Source organism: Hakea prostrata, chromosome 3 (assembly GCF_041222555.1).
Source record: "Hakea prostrata isolate BN-2017 chromosome 3, UWA_Hpros_2, whole genome shotgun sequence".
NCBI classification, from domain to species: Eukaryota; Viridiplantae; Streptophyta; class Magnoliopsida; order Proteales; family Proteaceae; genus Hakea; species Hakea prostrata.
The window spans coordinates 22,017,961-22,044,301 of NC_142602.1; the positions used below are offsets into that span (position 1 = coordinate 22,017,961).

Below are 26,341 nucleotides of genomic sequence, written 5' to 3' on the forward strand. Positions count from 1 at the left end.
GATACGGGTGCCTAAGATGCGGTTGCCAAAGGAAGGACCGATATCTATTAGAAATAGCCTATTCTATTATGATTGCTATGAATGTCCCTAATCAACACTAGAATGATGTTATTCTCACTGCTTCTTATCTTACGAATAAGATGCCCAGCATGATACTTGATTTAATATTCTAATGACATTCTCCTGGGAGACTCTTCCTTTTTTATTTTCCCAAAGGTTTTGGATGTGTGTGTTATGTTAGAATCATAGGCTACCAAAGTAAGTTAGCTCCCCACAGCCTATGCTGTATATTTCTAAAGTATTTTTCTACTTAGAAAGGGCACAAATATTCTTATCCTCTTCCTAAGAAAACCATTGTATCCATGGATGTAATTTGTAATGAGTCTTGCCCTTACTATACACCTCTCCAAAGGGAGAGTTCTAGAGGAGAAGTGTTCTTTCCAACTCTAGACCTTCCTACCACACATATAAACTCCCACACACCACACAACACAACTTAAGGCTCTACAGTATGCTATTATGACTAGACCTGACATTTAGTCTGCCATCATCAAAGTGTGTCAATTTATGCAGAGTACAACTCTTGATCACTAATCTACTGTCAAAAGGATTCTCCAGTACTTAAAGGGTACTATCTCTCATGGCATTGTCATTAATAAATCCACCAATGTGACGTTAACAACCTTTTCTAATGCTAACTGGGCTGGTTGCCCTAACAGTTGTAAGTCTAGCAGTGGTTATGCTATATTTTTTGGAACCAACATTGTCTCTTGGAGCTTTCGCAAGCAAACCACAGTGGCCCACTCCAGTACATAGTCTAAATATAGAGCCTTAGCTAATGCCGCTGCCGAGCTCACTTGGCTCCAATCTCTCTCCTACATGAGCTACATGTGTTTCTGGCTGATGCGACAGTCCTTTGATATGATAACATTGGTGCAACCTATCTCACTGCAAACCTTGTTTTCCATACTTATACCAAATATGTGGGAATTGACTTTCACTTTATTCATGATAAAGTTGTCAAAGGGGATCTTTAGATTCATTTTTTTATCTAAATAATGATCAACTGCCTGACATCTTTACCAAGCCACTCTCGACTCAGTGTTTCAATACTCTGTCGCCCTACCCCAAGGTCACTTCACCTCCCTTGAGTTTGCGGGGCGTATTAGGGATATTTTTGGCAAACCACCCAAAACCCTAGCCGCAATTTCCTCTTAGGTTTATGAGGCTAGGGTTGCTCCTAAGAAGTCCAAAGTGGATCAAACTTATACTACTTCACTCAAGATGGATTCTACAAATGATACTCACAATGACTCTAACCGAACCAAAGAAGAGTTTGAAGTAAGTTACAATTTCTACAAATCCATGGTTAATATTTTATGTAATCTCAAATTTTTATCTTCATGTAAATCCAAACTCTACAAAATTGTAGCATAGGGAATCTACATGATGACAACTGTAAGAGTCCTAGAAGACTGATGAACAAGGACTCTAACTCTATGTAAGAAGCTATATACACAACTCATTAACATAGTGGAAACATATCAAACTCTCCTGTGGACGTAGGTTACATTCTACCGAACCACGTAAACCTTGGTCTCTCTCTTACATGAATCTCTCTCTTGCCTCTCAAATGTCTCTCTCTCTCTCTTCACCATTGCCATAGATTCAAGCACTTTTGATATTAGGGGGGAAGAGTTCAAGAAAATTAAGAGTTCATAATTTGTAAATCATTAGCTAATCTTAGTGGGCCAAAACCAACGGGGGCAAGCTCCCCGCCACCCCCGTGGTGAAAGGGGAGCGGGCGGGTTCAGCCCGGCTGGGTCCGGGTCTCGGTTTTATAGTTAGAAATATTAGGGATGAGCCGCTAGCAGTGGTGTCTATGCCGGCGGAGTTTTCTGAGGCGATGGAAGGTGAGTCATTGGCATTGAGAGAAGGCCTATTGCAGTATCTCATTGAAGGCTTCGATTGGGTGGAAGTTGAGGTAGATTGCAAGTCCTTGGTGAGTTATGTTAAAGGGGAAGCGGATGTCCCATTCAACATTAGTAATGCAGTTGGGGATATTAATTTCCTAGCCTGTAAGTTTTTTGGATGTTCTTTTTCTTTTTCTATAAGGGAGATTAACAGTTGTGCTGACTTCTTGGCTAGGAAGGCGGTCACCTAGCTGAATAGGGTTGATTGACTTGTTTGTTGGTTTGTCTATTTCACTTGAATGAATGTTGGTTTACACCCCCCCCCCCCCCCCCCACCCCACCCCAAAGCTTGACTGTGACTTAACAGGAAAAAAAAAAGAATGAAACTTTAGTGACTACCACTCTACCAAAGTGCTAGCTCCTGTAGCCATGTACTGATGAGTGATGAACTTGGAGATGGAGAACAATAACGCCTCTTAAGATTTAAATTAGGATGTTTGTCTATCAACTGCCTCAAATCTGTTTCATTGACCATATTTTGGACAATCCTACTTGTTAGAGTATAGCACAAATCCCATATGGAGATCATGGGTTCACTTACTTAACACTACTAGTATTTCGGTTCTGTTGCACGTATATTATAGCTGAGTGCAATCCTGTGAGTCAAATCACTTATTTTCTTAATCACTTATTTAGGAATGGGGATATTTATGAAATGAAAAATGCAAAGTGATTTGAACATAAATACGTTCTGCAGAGCTGGGCTTAGGAATCTGTGGATGTCGGTTCTATTCTGTATCTCCCTCATAGAATTCTTGCAGTAGTTTTTACCACATTCTCTGCAGAGGTACCATGTGTTGTACTAGAAGAATCTTAGAAGGACAAGTTGGTATTAGACTTGGCAACAGAATGGGGCCATTTCTTTTGATATTAGTGGGGGAAACTTGTTTCAGATCTGTCCCCTCTGCAATTCAAGAAAATTAAGAGTTCATAATTTGTAAATCGTCACTTTAGTGATTGAGGCAATCATAGACCAATCACATATGAATCTTTTGTTATGTGGGCCTCATTAATTTTACCTGACTACCATAATGTGATCCACGGTACTCTCTGTAATGCCGTTAAAAGGCAAGGAACTTCTGAGAAAGCCTTCACAGACACTTAGCAGAGAGAGAGAGAGAGAGAATGGGTCGTCACTCATGCTGCAACAGACAGCAGGTGAGGAGGGGACTGTGGTCACCTGAGGAAGATGAGAAACTCTTCAATTACATCTCAACCTATGGCCATGGTTGCTGGAGCTCGGTTCCTAGGCTTGCAGGTAACACTAAAACCTAATGGTATATCATTGATTTATGAATGATATTTCTCATGATGATAACTTTTATCTTGTCGATCAATGGTTCAGGTTTGCAAAGATGTGGTAAGAGTTGCAGATTAAGATGGATTAATTACCTTAGACCTGACTTAAAACGTGGAAACTTCTCTCTGGAAGAGGTATCTCTGATACTCAAACTCCATAGAGTTCTTGGTAACAGGTAAGCACTATGATCCATTGCCATCTTCATCTTTTTCAGAATCACATCGATATGTAGAACTGATGAATTTGCATGTTATTGTACAGATGGTCTCAGATAGCCAAGCACCTACCAGGAAGAACTGACAATGAGGTCAAGAATTTCTGGAACTCAAGCATAAAGAAGAATCTCTTCTCTCCTGCTGTTCCTCAATTGGCCACCATTCATGATATCTCCAACCTCCCTTTTGGTTTCAATGAGGCTATGTTGCCAGTGACTTTCAACCCTGACTTCCTCATGGATACCCAACAAGAACATTTTCAACTTCCCAATACAATTTCAGTATTTCAAAGTTCCAACAGTAGTGATTTCCAACCTGAACTAAATTATCTTGGGATGACACCCATGATGCTGCAGAATGTATCTCAACCTATTGGAACTCAGGAATGTAGTGTGGATCCTCTGCTAGGTTACACCATAGTGGATTGCAAGCTCACTTCCACAGCTTTCAGTGATAGTGATCCTATGACGATGCCTAAGATGCCTTTGGACCTGGAGATGAATGAATGTACTGGTTTGCCATCATTATCATCCGCATCTCCTTCTGGTGCTAAACATGAAGTTGATCACCCGGGCACTGCTGACCTTGCAAGTTTGACATCTGGATTGTCTTACCCATGTATACCAACCAACCAAGTGGATTATATTGCTGCTACTCACATGCCATCATCCTCGTCTTCTTCTGCAACATCTGGACTTCTATATATGAACCCTAATCTTCAACTTTCTTCAAGCTGGATTCCATAGAGCTTGGCTTGGCTTTCCTCTCTCAATTAAAACTATCTATAGACAGGCTCACAGTTCTTAATAGAAGATGCATGTATTACATGAGAAGTCCTAATTTAGTCGTGCTCTTTGATGATGGTGTGGTATATATGTTCTCTTGATCCATATATATTTGGAGACCATATATATAGCTATACGAGCTTTCTTGTTTCTTCTATTAGAAAGTTGCAGAGATTGTGTCATCCTAAATGGTCTCATGCATGCATTCCCAGTATTACTCTAGTTGTTTCCACTGCTTGTACTTGGTAATAAATTTTATAATGGTTAGTTTTCTAATTTTATTGCAGGATATTATCTTCATTTGAGTGAGTTTCTTTGGGGTTATTTTGTTCCATCCATTAAGCGAGAGACTTGATTTTTCTATTTTCTGGGGGTTGGTGGGGGAGGGAGCGGTTTCAGGGTTTAGGGTTCCTGAACAAGCGTGGGGAGGAATCTCTTAAACATGCTTCAGTCGGGGAAAACTTTTCACTTAAGATTTTGCTTATCTTATCATCACCCGTATCGTTAGGTTATCTTGGATGTTTTTGAATAAGGACATGATTTATAAGTAGCACGATTACTTCCATTGCTTCAAGGAACCACCGTGAGATCTAAGCAATCACCCTTGATAATGCCGAGAATTAATAGTGGGAAGAAGACCTCCCACCCTCCAAAGCCTGCAGCTACTCTTAGGAGTAAGACCTAGCAAGTAGTTCTATTTTGGTCGTCTCTTCTTATGTTTATGAATAATGATGAAGCCATATAATTGTTCTGGTGGATTTTGGGCCACCTCTGCTCTCTATTCCATGCATATTTAATTTTTTTTTTTCCCGGTACCACCTCTCTATTGAAAAATAAGCTTCTCAATCATTCCACCGACTCTCCATTAGCGAAGGGCCACTGATGGATGAAAGTATGATGATGTCATTAGAGATGCAGTAGTCAACAGAATAGATATCTTCTTGTAGGGTGTTGAGCTGAATAGTTAGGTATCCTCACAAAGGGAGGTGACCTTATCCTTTCACCCACAACCTTTGGGCTCTATATAAACTTATTTTTGACAAAGAATTTTTTTTTATTCCTCTCTATCTCTATCTCTTTCTCTTTCCCCCTGTTGTCTTTTTGTTAAGCAGTGAAAACAACCTAACTACACCTGAAGTAACATTTTCGGGGTGAAGACATATTTGGTACCCATATAGCACAAATCAGGGACTGTAAGCTTTATTCAACTGTAGCAGCAAGCTGCTTCTAAGCATGTGTTATATAGTAGATGTTAATCTATTTAGCTTTTTTCATATGGAAACGATCAAACAGGACCTAATTCCTTTGGCCTTTAAATCCTTTTGTCTTAGGCTTTTGAGGTTCGTATTAGATTTATAAAATCATCACAAAATATTGGGAAACAAAATTTAATAAAACCATAACATGCCAAAGAACAAAAATAAAAGCAAATATGAAAATTCACTAAATTATTAAGGATTTTAAATGAGCACTTCTAAAACTGCAATCATAAATATATCGGAACTGAAACATATAAATTGTCTGTAATTTATTTAAGGTCTTTAAACACCCTAAATTATGCAATACATGTTGAAAATGCATTTTCATCTCGAAGATCAATTAGTCCCTAACAATTAAGATTGCATCCGAATAATGGTCCCTTCAAGTGCCCCTCCAAGTTGTATTCACTGCTTGAAACGAAAGAGAGAAGAAAGAAAATCAACCAAAATAAAGGAGCTCATTTCTGGGATATATAGACTCCAAAACATGTAATAGTAAGGTCACCTCCATATGAAAAGATACCCCTTCTATTACCACCTTCTTACTTCAACCCAACAAATTAAGGATGTTCCAAATCAAGGTCCATGACCCATGATTCACAACCCACGCCCCAAGTCATAGACACAATTAATGAATATTAATATATAGATTATATATCTGATGGCTTAGTCGAATTAAGGTTGTAATTAACTGGGTTTGTGTTTCACTACACAAATGCGATCTTTAACCTCAAAAGATTAATAACATATATTGCTTTCTATATATAAATCAAACGTTTAACTCTTCACTTTCTGACAATGGGCTAGAGTTTTCAAGATAAAAACCCTATATGTATAAAAGAAGGAAAAATATATTAAAATAACATTACATAATAAAGATCTTAAACATTTCAACACTAAAACATAAAGTATATGTTAAAAAAGAATGGACCAAAACATTGATGTAAAGGTGACATCATGACCTCTATGTCCCCGTTATTGTATCCCTGTAAAGTTGGTTCTTATTGTATTACGTAAATGAGTGTCAACATCCCCAATCCGTAAGATTTGAACAAATAATTTCTTCTATTATTGGGAGATGCCATGCACTCCACGTGGCTTTGGTGTCTCCTCTGTGAAATTCCAAGGAAATGATAACTATGAGATCTACCACTCATTAAACTGTTTTAGGACATCCATGTGTTTTCTCTGTTAAATCCCAAGGAAACAATAATTATGAAATCTCCAAAACTCATCAGCATGTTTTGGGACTTCACTGACGGTTTTTTCAAACATCTATTTGGGTTGGTTGTTCACTTGTTCATCAATGATGTCAAAGAAAGTGAGCAATCATAATAAATAAAAGGTTAACAAATAATTACTTTCTGTCATTGTCATTTGTATTTTTTTTTTCACCACAAAGAATTGTGTCATTTCCATGTCTTTCTATCATATCTTTAAAAAGGAAACACAACTATAATCAGAATTTTATCAATGGATCATTTTTTTTTTTTTTTTTTTTGATAAAGAACAAATTGAGGTAAAATTTAGAATAAATAAATTTTAATTTAATTGATAGACATGTGTCCTCCATTCAAAAGAAAATGAATGGTTCGACCTAATAAAAATCTATTAATAATCTACTTTGTCAGTATTCAAAAATAAACTTTTTTTCTAAATGAGTGATAAAAAAATTTAAGAAGACACAATCCTTTACCTCCTGTGATGGAGGATTCTGACATGTCATTTTGGGGTTCAACGACTGAACTAAGACTGAATAGGATATGTGAAAACCATCAATTATAAGGACAATATGAGTTGCCAACGCAGAATTGTTCTGGTGGTTGAAACCAACATCTCTAAGTGAAGAGGACGTGGGTTCGACACTCGCTGAAGCATATTAATATCCCCATCCCCGACTTAATAAAACCCCTTTTTTTATCATTTTTTTGGAGGAGGGGTAGGCATTAAGACCGGGGTGTTTACCGTATGGAAGCCGGAAGCTTGGTAAACAGTCCTTAAAATCACCTGAACCACATTCTATCACCATTGGCAACTAAAAAGGTCGACATTTTTTGTCACCTCCTATCAAAGAAAGAATTTCTTCATCACCATGATGTGATTCTGTTCGAATTTTGGCCAAGAAAGTCAAGCTGTTAGCTCTGTCCATATCGTATAAAATCAAAGATATCTTGATGACATTGAAGAACGACAATATTATTGCCTATAGAAAAGTTTTTCCAAGCTTAACGTGGCACCAGCCTTGATTGGGTTGAGCGAAGATGACGATCTACTTAACAGCAGGTGACATGATATGTTCAATTTTAGGGTTTATTAGATCACTTATCACTCTAGGATGGCCAAGCCCATCCTGTCTTTCTGGGCTAGGCTAGCTTGAGCCTTAAACCCAAGACCCATCTTGTCTTTATGTGGTCAAGGAAATTAATGAGAAATTCTCTGGCTGAGATAGACCCAAGGTAGGATTTTTTGGCGAATACTTAGTGATATTTTGCTGTTCTGGGAGAAGAAGACACAAAATGTTCTTTACAGACAATTTTTAATTTTTTTTTTTTTTGTCATTTATGTACAAAATTAGGGTAAAAGATAAGGTTGATTGACCAAAATATATAACATAAGATGAAATTTATTAAAAATTTAAAATGTATAATTAGAAACTAATAAGATTGATTGAAGTTTTAATGAAAACCTAACACTAGAGATAAGATTGATTAGAATTATAATTAGAAACAAAGACATAATTGAAATTATGAAAAGTTGTTATAACGGGAAACAAAGATGTAATTGAAGCATTATCCCAAGATTGGTTTGTGTATCAGCATTCCCCACCTTCTTTTTTATCTTGGGTCCTACTCTTTGATTCTCTTATGTGTAAGATTCTTAGAAATTTTCATTTGAATAAATAAAATTCTTTTTATTACAAAAAAAAAAAAAACCAAGATGTACTTGAAATTATGTAAAGTTATTATAATTGAAAACAAAGATTAATTGAAATTATAAAGTAAAGTTGATTATATAAATTTATAAATTAGAAAATAAATTATAAGATAATATTTGCATTTCTTTCTAATATAATTATAATTATTATTTATTGAAAGAAAAAGAAAAAAAAATTGAAAGTTTGAAACCCAACAAATTTTACTTTAATCAATTACAAATATGTAATTAAAATTATATGAGATTGTTATAACCGGAAACAAAGAAGTAATTGAAATTATATATAATTGATTGAATTCGTACCTTGAATGGACTCATGCATGCAAGATAGGTTTGGGAAGTTAGGCTGCTAGCCTTTCTAATCGAATATATCTTGTGGTAGATAGGTCACTTGTTTTTCAAACGAATATATCTTGTGGTCGATAGGTCAATTATTTGATTTATTTCTCAACCTAGGCATATGGCTATCAATGCTAAGATGTAGATTGGTTCAAAATTTGGAAAATTATTGAACTATTATTCCAACGTTCTATCTCTGGGTGTTCTCATCAAAAGGATTCCAAGCTAGCTTACATAGCCAGCAATAAGAGAATTAATATTCCTACCCACTTGACTGCTTGGGATCGTATGTATATAATGAGAATGCGAAAGCCCAAAAGCTTTCTTGTCTGTAGCTGTGCACTACAAGAATATCTAGCTGAAGCTTTCTTGTCTATGCTCTCCTCGTCTCCCTTCAATTTTTGCCAGCAATTAATCTGTCTGGTCTCACTTCTGAAATAATAGCTTTGATGGAATATTTTGTTCCTTGATTCACAAATAACAACAATTTACATATGGAGCCATGTCTCCAAAAAAAATTATAATTGAAAATTAAAATAATAATATAAAATTTATTTTCTTTTATCATGGGGAATGCACTTTTTTACTGCTAAACTTTATTTTGAGTTAAAGACATGTCATTGGGGTTCCCAAGAATCAGCAGCAATGGTCACACCATTAATTAACTTGAGACAATGGTTGCTAATTCCCTCACTCATCTCTCTATTTTGTGAACTAGTTCCAAAACATTCTATAAAACTCAATCATGGTTCACTCAAAGGGTCAAATTTCGGTGCAACATTATGCATATTTCAAATTCTTATATCTTGTTCGAAGATAAACACACTTCAATATATATTGGTGGCGACCTGAATGACCAATTTGTTTAAATTTGTAATTGAAGCAGAGCAATAGGCTTATTTTTTTTACACGTTTTAGAGGGTTATTTATATGATTTATTGTTTTCTTACAAAGTTACAGTGAGATTTGGGATTTTTGACTCAGAGCTTCAAGTGAAAAACACCTTTTTTGAGTGTTCTTTGGATTCCTTTATCATAATTAGTCTTGTTCTTGTCTTATGTGTAGTGAAAAGATTTATAGCTTCTCCATGAATACAACACATCATGTTAGTCAATGTGTAAAGCAACATCGAAACACTCTGATGTGTTAACCTATTTTGTTTTTAATCATAATTTCTTCAGTGTTTAAAATTACAATAGTAGCTAGGGAGTCTAGATTCTTTACTCATAAGCATAGAAGATGATGCTCACTTCACATCTCTCTACCATATATTAGGAATAAGGACCCATCTTTGAGTATTGACAAAGTTGACCAAAGCTAGTCCTCCCTTCTATTATATGATGCAAAAGTGTGAAGAAAGCACAATCGTCTATGCTCACAAATAAAAAATTCTAACTCGTAAGTAGGTGAAAGATTTGTAAAAAACAAAGCGAATAACCCCCCCCTTCCAACCCCTAAAAACCCAAGAAAATAAAAAGAATTTTACACGTTAAAAGTTATGTATGGGAATTGTAGTAAACACATTCTAATATTTGTTTTCCTTTTATGGGAGGAGATGATTATGGAATCTTATTTTGACAGACTCCATTAGCATAAATTCTGAAGCATAAAGCCTATATCAATCGAACCAAACTCAATGAAGAAAGAAAACTATAACTAGTAGGGAATCCTCATGATTTTTGTGCTTTCTTAGTTGGGTAAATTACATATAGACCGTCTAGATTCCGAATCAATTACATCTACTATCCTTAAAAAAAATATATTAATTACAAATGCCCCCTTGCTATTAAGTGTTGCAGTTAAATGATGGTGTCATTGGTTAACAAATATATTACATACCCATTTTTTCTAATGCCATTTAAAAAAATTACATATAGACCCCCTGAATTTCAAATCAATTACATCTACTTTTAGCTCCCACGCCCTGTAAGAAATTATGCATGCTAATGCTTCAACGTAATAGGTTTGTGAGAGCTTGTGATATAAAAAAGAACCAATTGTATGGGAAATACTTCAATAAGTTATGCAAGGACATCATGTATTGCTGAATAGAGCACCCACACCCTTAGATGTAAATTCTAAAACATAGTAAAGGTTTGTGTAATACATTATCATTTAACCCCAATACTTAACAATAGAGGGGCATTTGTAATTGATTGTTTTTCAGGAGTAGTAGATGTAATTGATTTGAAATCTGGAGTCTATATGTAATTTGCCCTTTAAGGACACTAGAAGAAAGAAGGGTAAAATGGGTATTTAATATATTTGTTAACCAATGACATCATCATTTAATCCCAACACTTAAACAGCAGGGGCATTTCTAATTGATTTTTTCCTCCAAGGGTAGTAGATGTAATTGATTCGAAATTAGGGGGGTCTATATGTAATGTGCCATTTTTAATTATTTGGTTTGTATGGATTCATGTTAGTGTATTCACATTGGTTACAAACAATAATTTTTATATGTAACTTATTTTCACTGATGATCAATTAGTTGATATTTTTACCTTGTTCTAGATTGTTTGATTGTCAAGTTTCTTTTTTTTTTTTTTTTTATTATTATCATTTTTCTCTGAAAGTGAACGAACTAGTATTAAGTGAATTTTCATTTGTTATAACAGTTGCAGGCTACTACCAATGGTCTGGATTTTGCCATGTATTTAGAAAGAAATCGAACGATATAAAATAAAAAAGCGGGTTTTAGTTGTAATTATATTTTTCTAGCTCGTTTTACATTCGAGGGTTATATATTTTCAAAATTTACAAAACGAAACCCCTGAGTCTACGTGACATTAATCTCTCATTTCACAAGCCCTAGATTAGCATTTATGGAGTTCGCGAAAAAACCAGAGCTTTTAGTGAGATATTAATGGCATCGCAGATGATCAAGAAGCACAGAGAGAATGCAAAGGTCTAACATGGAGATGCCCTTTGTAAGAAGAAATTGATTGAAGTCTTAACAAAGACGGAGCTCCCAAAGGGTTCTTCTTCCTCTTAACAACATCGAAGAAGTGAGTTATAATAGAAACACCGGATTTGTGTGGCTAATTACCTTAGGCCTGACTTCAAACGAGGCAGCTTCTCTAGAGAAGAGATATCCATTATCATAGAACTCCATAGAATTCTTGGCAACAGGTAGCTTCATAGTACGTTTCATCACGTAACTTTTTAGAACTCAAGACAAGACCGTCCAAGTTTATATAATCAAATACTCTCATCGGTAATTTAATGAGCCGAGGATTTTCTTACTGTGGACGTAACTTCTATATATTGGGGCCCAACCACGTAAAACTTTTCTTTCTCCTCATTTGGTGTACAGGTGGTCTCAGATAGCGAAGTACCTGCAAGGAAGAAGTGATAATGAAGTCAAAAACTTCTGGAACTCGAACATAAAGAAGAATCTCTTCTCTGATGCTGTGTCTGAACTGCCCACCGTTCCTACTATTTCAAGCCACCATCCTGGTCTTGTCTCAACGAGGGTGCGTTGCCAATGCTGGACAACCTCATCAATCCTCAACAAGGATATTTTCAACTTCCAAATCCGATATCAATGCTTCAAAGTTTCAACAACAACAACGGAGATTTCAAACCTGAATTTCTCAATGTAAACTCTCTTGGAGTGACACCCACTATGGTGCTGGAAGGCTATCCTTGTGACCCAATATCGTCTTTGAATTATCAGCCTCCACAAACTCAGGAATTCCACGAGGATTCCAAGCTCACTTCCACGTCTTTTGTGATAATGATCTTCTGGTGATGCAAAAAGCAATACGAGATCTTGGACTTAGACACGAATGAATATACCCGTTTGCCATCATTATTATCACCATCTTCTTCTTCTTCTGGTGCGTATACACATGAAGTTGTTCACTCAAGTACTGCGAGCCAGTTTCCAGCATTGATATCTGGGTCGTCTTATCCAGATGTACCCTCCAAACAAATGGACTATGTTGTTGCTGCTCTTATGCCATCATCCTCCATCTCTTTTGTACCCTGTGAAAATCTTGGTATACGAACCTTAATCTGCAGCCTTCTTCGAACTGGTTTCCATAGACCTGGGCTTGGCTTGGTTCCTGGTATTTTTTTCTCTCTCTTCCTCTCTTCAGCTTTGTGTGCTCTGCTGTAGTGATTGTATGATGTCTTCAGGTGAAATGTTGTTAAATATGTGCAGTTTTGTTTTGCTTCAGTGCAGTGGCTGCACCTGCAGCCAAGGGCTAGATGGGCAGCTGTACACCCATCCAACTTCTGAGCCTATGATGTCTTCAACCTTGGGCCTATCCATGGGCTTAATCTAAACCATAACAGAAGTCTTTAGCCGGATGAAAGACCAGTGTTACAAATTTAAGAAAGAGCTAGGGCTTGCAAGAGAGGATAGATGAGGGGCTTTGTTCAGTTTTATGTTGAAGAGTCTCCTACAGAATTTGCAACAAAGGCAGCCAAAGAAGGATGATGATACCCATCATTTGTGTAACATTGTTCAAAAAGATAGGCTTTCCATATATGTAACACTAATAACACCCACACTGTTGGTCCATGAGACACTGGCCATGGCCATGGCCAATACATTTAATTTTTTGGGCTGAAGATGTTGATATGATGGGCTTTCCAAACATGGGTTCAGTTATTATTATTATTCTTTTTCCTTTTTCCTTTTCATAACAAGCAATTTTATATATATAGGAGATCGGGATATTATATATGCCGTCCGCAAGAGTTAGAATTCACAATCTCTTCAATAAGAGTTTGGGTCTTACCAATCGACTAACCTTGTGTTGGCAAGGTTCAATTATTCAAGTAAAAGACCTAGACCCCAATAGCCTAGCCTTCGAGACGGAAGAGGTTAAAAGATGTGATGGATTTGAAAAAATTATAAATAACAAAGAAGAATAATTTCTTATCATCCTAGCCCGCAGGGTTGCTTGTCAACTAGGGATGTCAATAAAACCTTGTTGACCCGGCCTAGTCCAAACCTGCCCTAAGCTTGGCCCAATCTCAACCCAATTTTTTCAATCCAAAGGGCGGGCTTGGGATAGAAAAATAATCAGCCTTGATGGGGCTGGATCAAGCCAACCTGACCCTATATATGTTAGTTATATAGGTTAAGTTATGTTGTATACATAAAAATAATAGCAATGTTGATTATGGTAAGACCATCACCCCTCATCTAGAAAGTCTTGGCTTCGATTGCAGTAGTTAGCAGATTATTCATTTTCTTTCCCAAGAGTCAGGTAAGGAATAATCAGGGTGGGCCAGGTTGGGTCAAGCCCTACCAGGATTGAGTAGTTAGGGGTAGGAATTTTAAAATTCTGATAGGGTTGGGTGGAGCTTGGGTTTTAATATCAGTCTCTAGGGTGGGTTAGGGTTCAAGGATCGGTCGGCCCAACCTAGCTCATTGACACCTGTATCATTAATAATAACCGGCACCTCTTAGTGAAAAGACCACGAGTTTTGACACTTCCTATGGTATATGTAATGGTCCTGCTCCCCAGTGTAAAACTACCAATTCTTTAAAAAAGAAAAGAAAAAAATGGGCGGAGAAGAAGAAGAATTTCCAACCTCGACGATGCTAATTATTTGTAACCCGGAACTGCTATTTGGATTGATAAGTCAAAGCTTAGCTTGACTGAGATTCAAGGCGGAGTTTATTAGTTTCAATCGTCAAGGTTTTATTGGCACCCCAATATTAAATAGTAGAAAAAGATTTCCAAGCCTAAGATGGAGGTTACAGTAGAATTGGCATGTATATATATGTGTAGCCAGCAGCATCATTACTGAATGAATATAAGAATACCCTTGGTCACCTCATCCATAAACTATTCTTCGAGGTTATCATTTTTTTTTTGGTAATACTTCGAAGTCATCAATTACAGCACATGATCATTGTTTTTCCAAGAACAGGAACCTATTAAGAGACATTTCTCCTTGCCTAGAAATGAAAAAACAAAAGGAGAGTCTCTTTATCCAAAAACTACCTGATGAAATCTCAGGTCCGTGAATTTCATTGTTTTTGTTTACCCCCCACTCCCCCCCCAACCCAAAAGAAGAAAAAAATCATTGTGAGTGAAGTCAAATACCACCAATCAGCCAAGACATTTCTTTTTTTAAGGCATCCGTATCCTTCCAAACTAGCACAGCTTTTCCTGCAGGAGAAGAAACCGTGTGGGGCCGGGCCTTAAGTCTGAACCGATCATACTAGTTCACAGAATCTTCAATTGCAATCTTGTCACGGACCCAACAATTTTCTGAGAATTCCAACAAACCAACCTACAAATCTCATTCAAGAAGAAGAGCCGTGGCAAAGTTTGTCGGACCAACTTACAAATCTCATTCAAGAAAACCGTGGCGAAGTCTATCGGACCAACTTGCAGATCTCTCTGAAGAAGAGCGGTGTGATCGTTGGTATTTTAGGACGTAAACCTGTAATTTTATTTGTATTTTATTAACGTAAGTTTCATTTTTTCCAAAAAAAAAATAAAAAGAATATCCCAGTCCTCCCATTCCCTAGTCGACGAAGAGAAAACAATACACTACCCAAAAAGAAGACAATATCATTAGCAATTTGTTATTAACATGATTCTAATATATCGGTTTTTATCAAATATATTGTGGTGGAATTGTCACAGCCTTTGAAAGAACCATCTATACATGTTGCTGCCAAGGTGGAAACACAATCACAGGGGTTTGAAAAGAGGATTGTTGTTGAGGTGCTGGGGTTTGTTATGAGTCCAAGGGGTTGAGTCGTGGCACCGAAAGAAGTTGGGACAGCTTGAGCGCAAATTGGAAGCAGCTCACCTTGCTTTTCAGGCCGTGGATGAGGCTCTCCTATTAAGAGACCAACATATAGTTGATGGGGCTGACTTGGCTAGAGATGTAGAGGATTCAACTTGCTTTGTTTCTGCTTCATGAAGATTTTCTATTGGAATATTTGTGGGACACGGAAAAGGTAGCTGGTAGGGCATTGGGGAGGTTGCTACAACAACATAGGCCTGAAGTTCTATGTATTGTGGAGCCCGTGGTTGAGGTAAACAGTGCTCTCTTTATATTCTTATCCGTTTGGATTATTTTAGTGATATTATCGGGCGGAAGAGCTGTCTAACCTTTGGGTGTTATGGCGACAAGAAATTGCTCGCCCAATAGTTTTGGCATCTTCTAATTAGTTTATTGCTTTAGAGATGAAATAGAATGATTTAACATTAGGTGTTGAATGTGTGCATGTAAATTGTTTTGAGTGAATAGACGTGTTTTATGGAGGGATTTGCAGTCAGTTATATCAAGTGAGAGACCTTGCTTTGTTTTGGGGGACTTCAATGCCACTCTTTTCTCTTTTGTAAAAAGGGGTATAGGTCATTTTAATGCTACTTTAGCTGTAGAGTTTCAGGGTTGGGTGGATCAGTGTGAGTTGGTGGCATGTCATCGTCAGGGAGGAGATTTACTTGGTCTAATAACCACTGAAGAGGGCATGTGATGGTGGTGTTCGATAGGAGTTTATGTAATAACTTATGGCTAGACTTGCTTGGGGGTTGTCATTAGGAGGTTATTTATGAAGTGGCTTCTCACCACTACCCTATTTTGGTGTGTTGTGAGGTGGGGGAGAGGAATGTGAATATACCCTTTTAGTTTCAGAACTTTTGGGTTGATGATAAGATTTTTCTTTCTTTTGTTGAGGCTGCTTGGAATTTGCATGCATCAGGGTGGTGAACCTCTCTTTAGTTTTTGCAGGAAATTGAAGATGTTGAAAGGTGCATTGAATGATTGGTCTAAACTCACTTTACAAATTTAAATGTGGTTGTGATGGAAGTAGAAAAGAAGCTTGTTGTTGTCCACGAAGAAATCCACTAGCAAGGATGTTAGATGAGTTGTTTGTCAGGGAGGCAGATGCCAAAACAAAATTTCTTAAGGTGTCAGCTCAGCCTGAAAAATTATGGAAGCAGAAAGCTCATGTTCGTAGGATCTCAAAGGGTGATAGGAACACGAAGTTTTTTTCACTTGAATGAGAAGATTAGGAGAGTGAAGGCAAAAATTCACACTTTGCAAAAGGTGTATAGTACTACAATGTCAAGTCAATCATCTCTTGCTAATTATGTTGCATCTTTTTGTGAGAATTTTCATAAGAACGTGGATTAATCGGACTTTCCTGGGCTCTTACATGTGATCCCTTCTTTTTTGACTAATGAGGATAGGTTGTTGCTTGATGCTTTGCCATCAATTGATGAGGTAAAGCAAGCAGTGTGGGATCTTGATCCATAGAGTTCCCTTGAGCTTGATGGTTATTCGGGATTATTTTTTCGCACTTGTTGAGATGTTATCGGGAATGATTGTTAGTTAGAGTGTTATATTTCTTTGCTTCTAGATGCATCCCAAAGGGCATTAATAATAGTTTTATTACTTTGATTCCTAAAGTGGAAGGAGCTAAGTCTCTAGACAAGTTTCGCCATATTTGCATGGCAAACTTTCTCTATTACGCCATATCTGCTGATATGGCAAACTTTCTCTATTACGCCAATGGAGGAGTAGTAGGATGATTAGGAACCTGACTTTTCAATGGAGAGGTCATGGGTTAAACTCCTACCGACGGCATATGTAATTCCCTATCCCTATATATAAAAAGCGCCTTTATACAAAATAAAAAATATATAAAAAAATATAAAAAAATAAAAAATAAAAAAACTTTCTCTATTATTAGGTTTTGACAATATGTAAATTTGGAGAAGAGCAAAATATTCTTTGGCTCCAATGTAGAGAGCAGGAAGAGACAGGTGAAGGAAGCATTGCAAGTAGAAGTTGCCTCTATTCCTACAGGATACTTAGGTGTAAAGTTTTGCATTGAAAATGTTAACTTCTGGACTGACAGATGGTTGGGTTCCTTCTCTGTGATGAAGAGTGCACAGCTTTTTTTTTGGTAAACGTACTGAAGAGTACACAGTTGGGAGGGTCTTTTTTGAAACTTTAAAAATAGAGTTGTTGAGTTTATACGGGATGGAGAATGGGTCTTTCCGTCTACCTAGTCTTCTGTCAGAGTTGATTTCAAAGGGAGTCCAGTCCATTGTGTTGAGTGACTCAAACTTCCTGCTGGATCAATAAATAACATGATATGGCCTTCTCTCTCCTCTCCCACTTCCACCTCCATAGGAGAAGTGGGAGGTGGGGAAGCAAAGGAGAAGCAAATAGGGGATGAGGTGTCATAATATAATTAAATGACTATTTAAATAAAATTAATAAACTATAATCTTTATCTTTAAGGTGGGTGAAGTGTCATCCTTATGCTAAATGTGAAAATTAAATGAATTTAAAATATATTGTAAAATATCTTAAAGAGAGAGAGAAAGTTTCTTTTCCCATTAATGACCCCAAGGTATTACACTAAATAAATATCACTCGATTTTCAAAGACATTGAATATTATGACCAACTCATGTTATGGTCACTTGCAAGATTATGTGCATTCTGATCTCACAATATTATTTTATTTGTGGGATTTTGCATCTAATTATTGTGCACCTAATTGATTCGCATGTTATGCTCATGATTGATTCATATCCTATGGGCCCCATTGATTCTTGACATGATGTGCGCTAGATTAACACATACTTTGGACATGATTGTATACCTACATGTGTTTTAGAATTTGCCTATAATTTGACAATTCAATGGATTTATTTATACATTTATTATTATTCTTGCATCTTAAATGATTTAATATAAAATTTAACTGTAACATTAAAACGGAATAAAACACAATAGACGAGCACAACCCTCGTGGACAGAGCAATGTGAAAAAATTGAGTTTGTGCCAATGATGATGCATGATCTACAAGGTGTACATAGCCTTGTGCCCAAAAAATGAGACCACTTTGGTGGAAAGAAAAAGATGTCACTACGATTGTAAAATACATTAATCACTTCAGATGGTAAAAAAAAATGTACATCTTCTAAATTGGCCTAGATTTAAGACCATTAATACAAGAGTAACAAAGACGAAAATATGTGAAAGAATTTAAAAAACAAAGATATGTTACATATATTTTTCCCTAACATATATTTTATACAAAGGAATGTTTTGTTTTGGCATATATGATGACTTTTATCCTCATGTTATTTAGTAATTGTTATATGGTTGTGTTATAATATCATTTGAACTTCTATACTTTAATTTTTTTCCCCTTTAATAGGTAGACCCAAGGCAATGATAAGGATATTATAATCCAATAGTTTAACTTATCTCATTTTAAGGGTTAAATTTTAAAGTTTTATATAAGATAGTAGAGTTGTTCTGTTTAGATAATACTGTAAGATTGAAGACTATGTTTTCATATAATTATATTATAATAGTTACCATTAGATAATCTGAAATTTATAGTTGCACTCTCTTTCAATGTAATGATTTTTGCTTCTGCATAATGATAAGAAAAGAGAAAATAATTACTATGTCTTTTGGTATTATGGGCTCCACCTGAACCTAACAAATAGGAGTGTGTGTGTGTGACACGTCTTTATTGGTTCACAAATGTCAAGAGAACACATTGATATTACCTAACGGTAAAGCGATCATCATTCATATCATTGATAGCTAGCTAGGTAGAGAGAGCCATGGAGAATTTGATGCATAATAGACTCGTGAGGTCAATTAAAATCGACCCCACAATGTTCCTAACGTACAAAAACTAGATAGATAGATAGAGAATCCGACAAATATGTTTTCCTGGTTAAGGAGCGAACCATGTGAATTCAATGGTATAAATTTGATGCAAGTTGGTACTCTGAATAACTTAAAATTGAAGCAACACTGTTAATCGAATAAAGCTAGCTCGATCAAGTTGAGAGCTTTCGAAATCAGAAGCTTCTTCTCTTTTTTTAACTATTTGGTTTGAATTTATTAAGGCCATAATGTACAGACAAAAATGGTCATTTTTTAGATTGATAACGTGTAATTCTTTTCTTTTCCTTTTGGAAAAGAGAAAAAATAGTAAATATTTCAGCAAATTGCAGTGGTACCTTAAGATCACGGTCCGACATGTCGCCGTGTCGGACCCTGGACAACACAGGCAACATGTTGCCCGATTTTTTGGTGCAAGGTTAACACCGAGTCGAACGGCAGAGTGAAATGGCGAGTCTCTGCAGTTCCGTTCCGTGTTGTCTTATTTATTTATTTATTTAAAATTTTTGATAATCGCCTTCGCGCCGAACAATATCCTCAACGATCTGAGAAGCGTGAAAGCTCTAAAATTTAGGGATAAGTTGGTGTCTTTCTCATCGAAATGTTGGTTTTTTTCTTCTGAGGTTCCACAACCCCTACTGGGCGTCGTAGAGAGAATCAATATATGGCCTGGGCAGGGTTTGGGGTCGAGAACTCGAGATACCATAGTCTGCCCCGATTGCAATGGAGGATTTGTTGAAGAGGTCGAGAACCCTTCCGTTGCGGCACAAGACGAGTCTCGAGGTCAGCGGTTGCCGGTCGCGGCTATGTACATGCTTGGGAATCGATCAAACTCTTACTTGTTTTTCTATTCTGATATTTTCCCTCAGATCTGAAGAAAGAGAGAGGAAACAAATCTATGTTTTGCTCTCGGAAGTTTACACCATAGCTGGAAGAATGGTGGTGATCTCTCGACTATTCGATCGTCGGCGATATATCGCCGACTTATTGTTGGTTTCATGTCGCTGAGGGGTTTCATGTCGACCCCCAGTTACATGGCAATTTTTCGCCGTATATCGGGTACCATGCTTAAGATAGAGACTTTAAAGCACTGATATACCGCGATTTGTTCTAAATATTTTAAGAAAAAAATGAAATACAATAAATTATATATACATTTTGTTTTATTAATATACAGATATCCAAACGCATCCCTGTATAGTTGATAGTTGTTGCAGCTCCGTAAGAATTAGTTATAATTTTCTCAATTACGTGGATGACACATGAAATTTTTTGGGTTCATTTCTGTAGGGTACATTTTATATATATTTCGGATAGTACATGTATATCCTTAAAGCCAAATTTGTGACCTCTTTATTAAGATGTGATGGTTATTGCCAGTCAAATGAATCCTTTGATGATCTATTTGGGTTTTTTTTTTTAATTATTCAAATAACCTCAACCACATTTTACCAGCTCTACATTTACCACTTGAGCGATACATATGAGTTTTGGATAAGTGTTGGGATTGAAGGTGACATATCATGAAGATCCAGAGAATCTTTAAGAAATACCCATTGTAGATCTATACCTCAAAACAAATGAACAAGTAACGTGTGTAGCCATGTAGGAAGCAATGCCCGCTAGTCCATGACAAGATACTCAAGTTGGACTAAATCCGAAATTAAGCAGCAATCCCTTGATGAACTACTATTCTAGTCTATCAAAGCTAAACATATATACCCGATAGTGGAATATATTTTGTCTTGGATTTTACTCTGACTCTTTAATGTGTAAGAGCTCGCGGGAATTTCAGTTAATTAAATAAAGTCTTTGTTTTCCCAAAAAAAAAAAAAAAAAAGATTTTGTGGTTTTTATTCATCCGTCTTGAGATAATGTTGATCTAGTGGTAGATATAACAACTAAATACATGCAAAATTTAGAGTGAAATACATTTTCCTAAGAGAGGGTTTCCAATACTGCTAGTATGGGAAGGAATGTAGATGCTAACATCACTCGGTAGTCTAAAAAAAATGTTGAGACGTGTACCTCAAATTTTGGTACTCGAAGATTGACTCCCAGTAATCTACTTTGGTGGTTGTTCCTGAAGATCTTTGATGGAAGCAGAGGAGTCGACCCATTACCAGTTGGGGTATCTTTTATATGCCTCATTGTTCCTTTATAAAGCATAACCATAAGATTTGGGGGTTTTTTCCGGTTCTAGGTGTGAGTGAGAGCTTATGATACTTTAATTTTTGGGATGTCGAGAGATTTCCATTTTAATCGTCTTTCTGTGCATAGTAGTACTTTTTTAATTTTATCCACAGCTATATGAAGCAAAACATGTTGGTATGTCAAACACCGTAAATATCTAAGCAGAACATGTTCTCGCTTCTAATCATTATTTTTTTATTTTACCCTTGCATGTATTAGAATATATACATAGTTGAATCATATATAACAACCATTGAGAGATTTCCTTCAAGTAAGGAGGGGAGCCAAATACTCTAATGTACATAGTAACTATGAGCCATGCATGGGTTTTCATGGACCAGGGTGGGAATCTGCTAATTAAAAATATGCATGTGTCATGAGTTTTACAAGTACATCAACGTACAGGGAAGTCCAAAAATCCATTAAAAGCCAAGGAACTCCTGAGATGGCATTTGCAGTTCTTACTACGAACCTTGACTGGGATACCATGGGGACTCTGTCGTTCCACACTTTCTGATCTCCCATTATTCTCTTGCCAGCCCCTTCGGCTGTGGCTTCTCTTCTTTTGCTAGCTCAACTGCACATAATTGTCATCACCTTTTAAAAATATTCCCAACTAATTTTATATTCTTTAATAGAGAGAAAGAGAAGAAATGGATCATCACTCATGCTGTAACAGACAAAAGGTCAGGAAGGGACTGTGGTCACCTGAGGAAGATAAGAAACTCAACGATTATATTTCCACCCATGGCCATGGTTCCTGGAGTTCAGTTCCCAGTCTTGCAGGTAACTCTCTCTCTCTCTCTCTCTCTCTCTCTCTCTCTCTCTCTCTCTCTCTCTCTCTCTCTCTCTCTCTCTCTCTCTCTCTCTCTCTCTCTCTCTCTCTCTCTCTCTCTCTCTCCATTTTGTCTTCTGTTGAATAGTAACATTTGGGTTTTACCAGAAAAGAATTGCAGTTCTCTTTCTTCTGAATTGCCCATGAAGAGATAATTGTAGAAATGTAAAGCTTACCCATTTGATGGTGCAGGCTTGAAGAGATGTGGAAAGAGTTGTAGACTTAGATGGATTAATTACCTTAGACCTGACTTAAAACGAGGAAGCTTCTCTATGAAGGAGGCATCCCTTATCGCACAGCTCCATAAAATTCTTGGTAACAGGTAAATGTCATACCCCCTCCCTTCATCGTTATTCTTAGAGTTCACCTTGCTATAATTTGTAATTGTGCAGATGGTCACAGATAGCCAAACACCTGCCAGGAAGAACTGATAATGAAATCAAGAATTTTTGGAACTCAAGCATAAAGAAGAAGCTCTTATCGAATTATTCTGATCAAGCAGTGACCATTCCTGTTATCTCCAATCACCATTCTGGTAACAATGAGGCTATGAAAAGTTTCTGGAACTCAAGCATAAAGAAGCAGTTCTTTTCTCCTGATGTTTCTGAACAAGTGAACTATTCTGTTATCACCAATAAACACCATTCTAGTTACAATGAGACTATTAAGAACTTCTGGAACTCAAGCATAAAGAAGCAGCTCTTATCTCCTGATGTTTCTGAAATAGGCACCATTCCTGTTACCTTCAACCAACATTCTGGTTTTAATGAGGCTATGCTGCCAATGGTTGTCAACCATAATTTCCTCATCAATACCCAACAAGAATATTTTCAACTTCCTCATCCCATACCTGCGATTCGAAGTTTCAATAATGGTGATCTCAAACCTGAAGAACTCATGGAGTACGATTCCAATCCTCTTGGGAAAAAACCCACGATGCAGGGTGGATCTACTTGTGATCCAATTCAGTCCTTGAATTATCAAAGTCTTGAAACTCAGGAATATAAGGATGATTATCTCTTGCCTTACACCCAAGTTGATTCGAAGTTCATCACTTCCGCAGCTATTGTTGATGATCCCCTGGTGGTGCCTGAGATGCCATCTCTGTGCGAGATGTTTGACTTGGGCATGTATGAACATACTGCTCTGCTATCATCATGTCCTTCTTCTTTCGCTGGTTCTATTCATGAACTTGATCACCATAGGAGTGCTAGCCTTCCTAGCTTGCTCCCTGGGTCTTACCCATATGTATCCACCAACCAAATGGGGAATGTTGTTACTGCTCTCACGCCATCTTCCTCATCCTCTTCTGTAGCACGTGGGAACCCTACTCTTCCTTTGAATTCTTCAAACTGGAATCCATGACTAGGGTTGGTACGTACCTGGTTATTTTCTTGTCTTTTCTCTTGACAGCTGTTGATTTGCAGTGTTGAGTATGGTGTGGTGTCATTGATGAAAGTATTATTGAATTGATGATTGATGGGCTTACGAGGGGTCCTTAATTAAAAGAGATGCAAATATCATATAGGAAGTCCTGAGTCATTTACGAATAAAGCTGAAGTTTTAGAATCATTTGTCATCGATGGTTCCATGCTTTTCTTCCACGTAATTTACAGTATTTTACAAGGTTTGTTTGCTTGCGAAGTGTTAAAAGAGAATTTCCATTAGTCCTATAGGGATAAACATTCAAACATATTTTGGTTATGAAGAGTTCCAACTCAAGTGATCACCTCAAGGTATTTTGATCATATGTAGAGATAAACATTCAAATCAATTCAAATTTGAAACTCAAGCTAAAAGTTTCAACACATGTAAAACAACCCAGCAGTTGGATTCTCTCACCATCACTCACTCTTATCCAAGGCAGCAACGTTTTCAAGAGTTGTAGCATAGCAAGAAACTCTTGAAAATTTTATATAAAGTCATGTACAAATACAATTGAAACACAATAAAGAAAATACACCAGCTGCTATTCACCATGGATGTAGGTTGAAGTACACAACCGAACCACATTAACTTCTCTTGAGATCTCCTATGATTTCTTTCTTTTCTTTCACATAAAATATCAATTTTATCATTGCATCAAATGCCCAGGTTGGTCTCCCATCCCCTTTGTTTCCGTTCCTCAATAACTTTCTCCCTATTAAGATGAATGAGAGCAATTACTTGATGTGGAAGAACCAGCTTGTTCCCTTGTTGTGAACCTATGGCTTGTACTATATCATAGATGGGACCGATCCTCGCCCACCTCCAACTGTTGTGGATGCTTCCTTCACTGCAACTCCTCCTATGCATCTTCAAAACCCAAAGTATGACCATTGGGTTCGTCAAGATCAACTATTAATGTGCTGACTCCTTACTTCTCTGCTTGAGAATGTTCATGCACAAGTCATTGGATCCACAAATTCTATAGCCATATGGGATCAGTTAGAAAAGCTCTACTCCACCTCCTCAACAGCTCGAGTCATGCAACTTCGACTTCATCTTCAGAACATTAAAAAGGGAGGTGACACCATTCATGATTATCTGCATAAAACCAAATCTACTTCGGATCAATTAGCTGCTATTGATAAGAGTTTATCAGATGAAGATTTAAGCCTCTATGTTTTGAATGGGGCGTGGGACATGGATTATGATCTAGAAAACTCATTTTTGGGTTTTGTTGTGGGGAGGTGATTGTACAATAAGTCACTCTCCTATATAGGTGTTCATATGAGTTTAGAATTATAGATGAGAAATTAAAAACAAGAGTTTGCTCTCCCTGGTTTTTGAAGTAGGAAAAAAAAATCATGTTCTAAAAAGTGAAAAAATTCATGTTTTTGCTTTCTTCCCTTCATGTGTTGTATACTACCTTCATATCTCCTTTGCAAGTATAATTTGTTGGAGTGCTAGCCTTCATATCTAAAAGAGTTGTTGTAGCTTGGAGGTGAGGACACCAAGGTCAAACCCGGTCTACTCTTAAGGTTACATTCAAATACCTTAAGGAAAAGTATTTTTCGTACAACTCTCCCTGTTCAAGTTTGTGTTGTTCTAAGTTTTGCTTCTTCTGTTTCATACAAGTAAGTGTTTTTGACATAAGATTATATTACTTTGTGATTATGTATCTTATTGTCTGATATTACTCTATTTATACAGTGCCTTTGGTATTCTAATTCTAACAAGGTTTCAACAACAACGGAGATTTCAAGCTTGGATTTCTGAATGTAAATTCTCTTGGAGTGGCACCCATGATGATGCTGGAAGGCTATCCTTGTGACCCAATATTGTCTTTAAATTATCAGCTCCACAAACTCAGGAATTCCACAAGGATTCCAAGCTCACTTTCACGTCTTTTGGTGATAATGATCCTCTAGTGATGCCTGAGATGCAAAAGCAATACGAGATCCTGGACTTCGACACGAATGAATATACCCATTTGCCATCATTATTATCATCATCTTCTTCTTCTGGTGCCTATACACATGAAGTTGATCACTCAAGTATTGCCAGCTAGTTTCCAACATTAATCTAATCCAGATGTACCCTCCAACCAAATGTACTGTGTTGTTGCTGCTCTTATGCCATCATCCTCTATCTTTATTTTACCTTGTGAAAATCTTGGTATAAACCTTAATCTGCAGCCTTCTTCAAACCTTAATCTGCAGACTTGGGCTTGCTTTCGTTCCTGGGTTTTTTTTTTTTTTCTTTCTCTCTCTTCCTCTCTTCAACTTTGTGTGCTCTGTTGTAGTGAATGTATGATGTCTTCAGATGGAATGTTGTTAAGTATGTGATGTTGATCGTGTGGCTAACCAATCAAAAATAAAATTTTATATTAATCTAGCTAGCATAAAGTACGAGGTCGAACTATGGGGAACT

At 36.9% G+C, this 26,341-nt stretch overlaps 2 protein-coding genes across 2 annotated transcripts; both read left to right on the plus strand.

Annotated features, from left to right (window-relative positions):
* The first annotated feature begins 3,085 nt into the window (after positions 1-3,085).
* LOC149021587 (myb-related protein 308-like) lies at positions 3,086-4,556 on the plus strand. The gene is made up of 3 exons (XM_089147143.1): positions 3,086-3,231; positions 3,319-3,448; positions 3,535-4,556. The coding sequence occupies exons 1-3, from the start codon at positions 3,099-3,101 to the stop codon at positions 4,232-4,234; spliced, it is 963 nt and encodes a 320-aa protein (XP_089003269.1). The 5' UTR covers positions 3,086-3,098; the 3' UTR covers positions 4,235-4,556.
* Positions 4,557-22,146: 17,590 nt separating this feature from the next.
* LOC149021588 (uncharacterized) lies at positions 22,147-23,995 on the plus strand. Its single transcript, XM_089147145.1, has 3 exons — positions 22,147-22,437; positions 22,679-22,808; positions 22,879-23,995. Exons 1-3 carry the CDS (start codon positions 22,305-22,307, stop codon positions 23,849-23,851), a joined length of 1,236 nt encoding a protein of 411 aa, XP_089003271.1. The 5' UTR covers positions 22,147-22,304; the 3' UTR covers positions 23,852-23,995.
* The last annotated feature ends 2,346 nt before the right edge of the window (positions 23,996-26,341 follow it).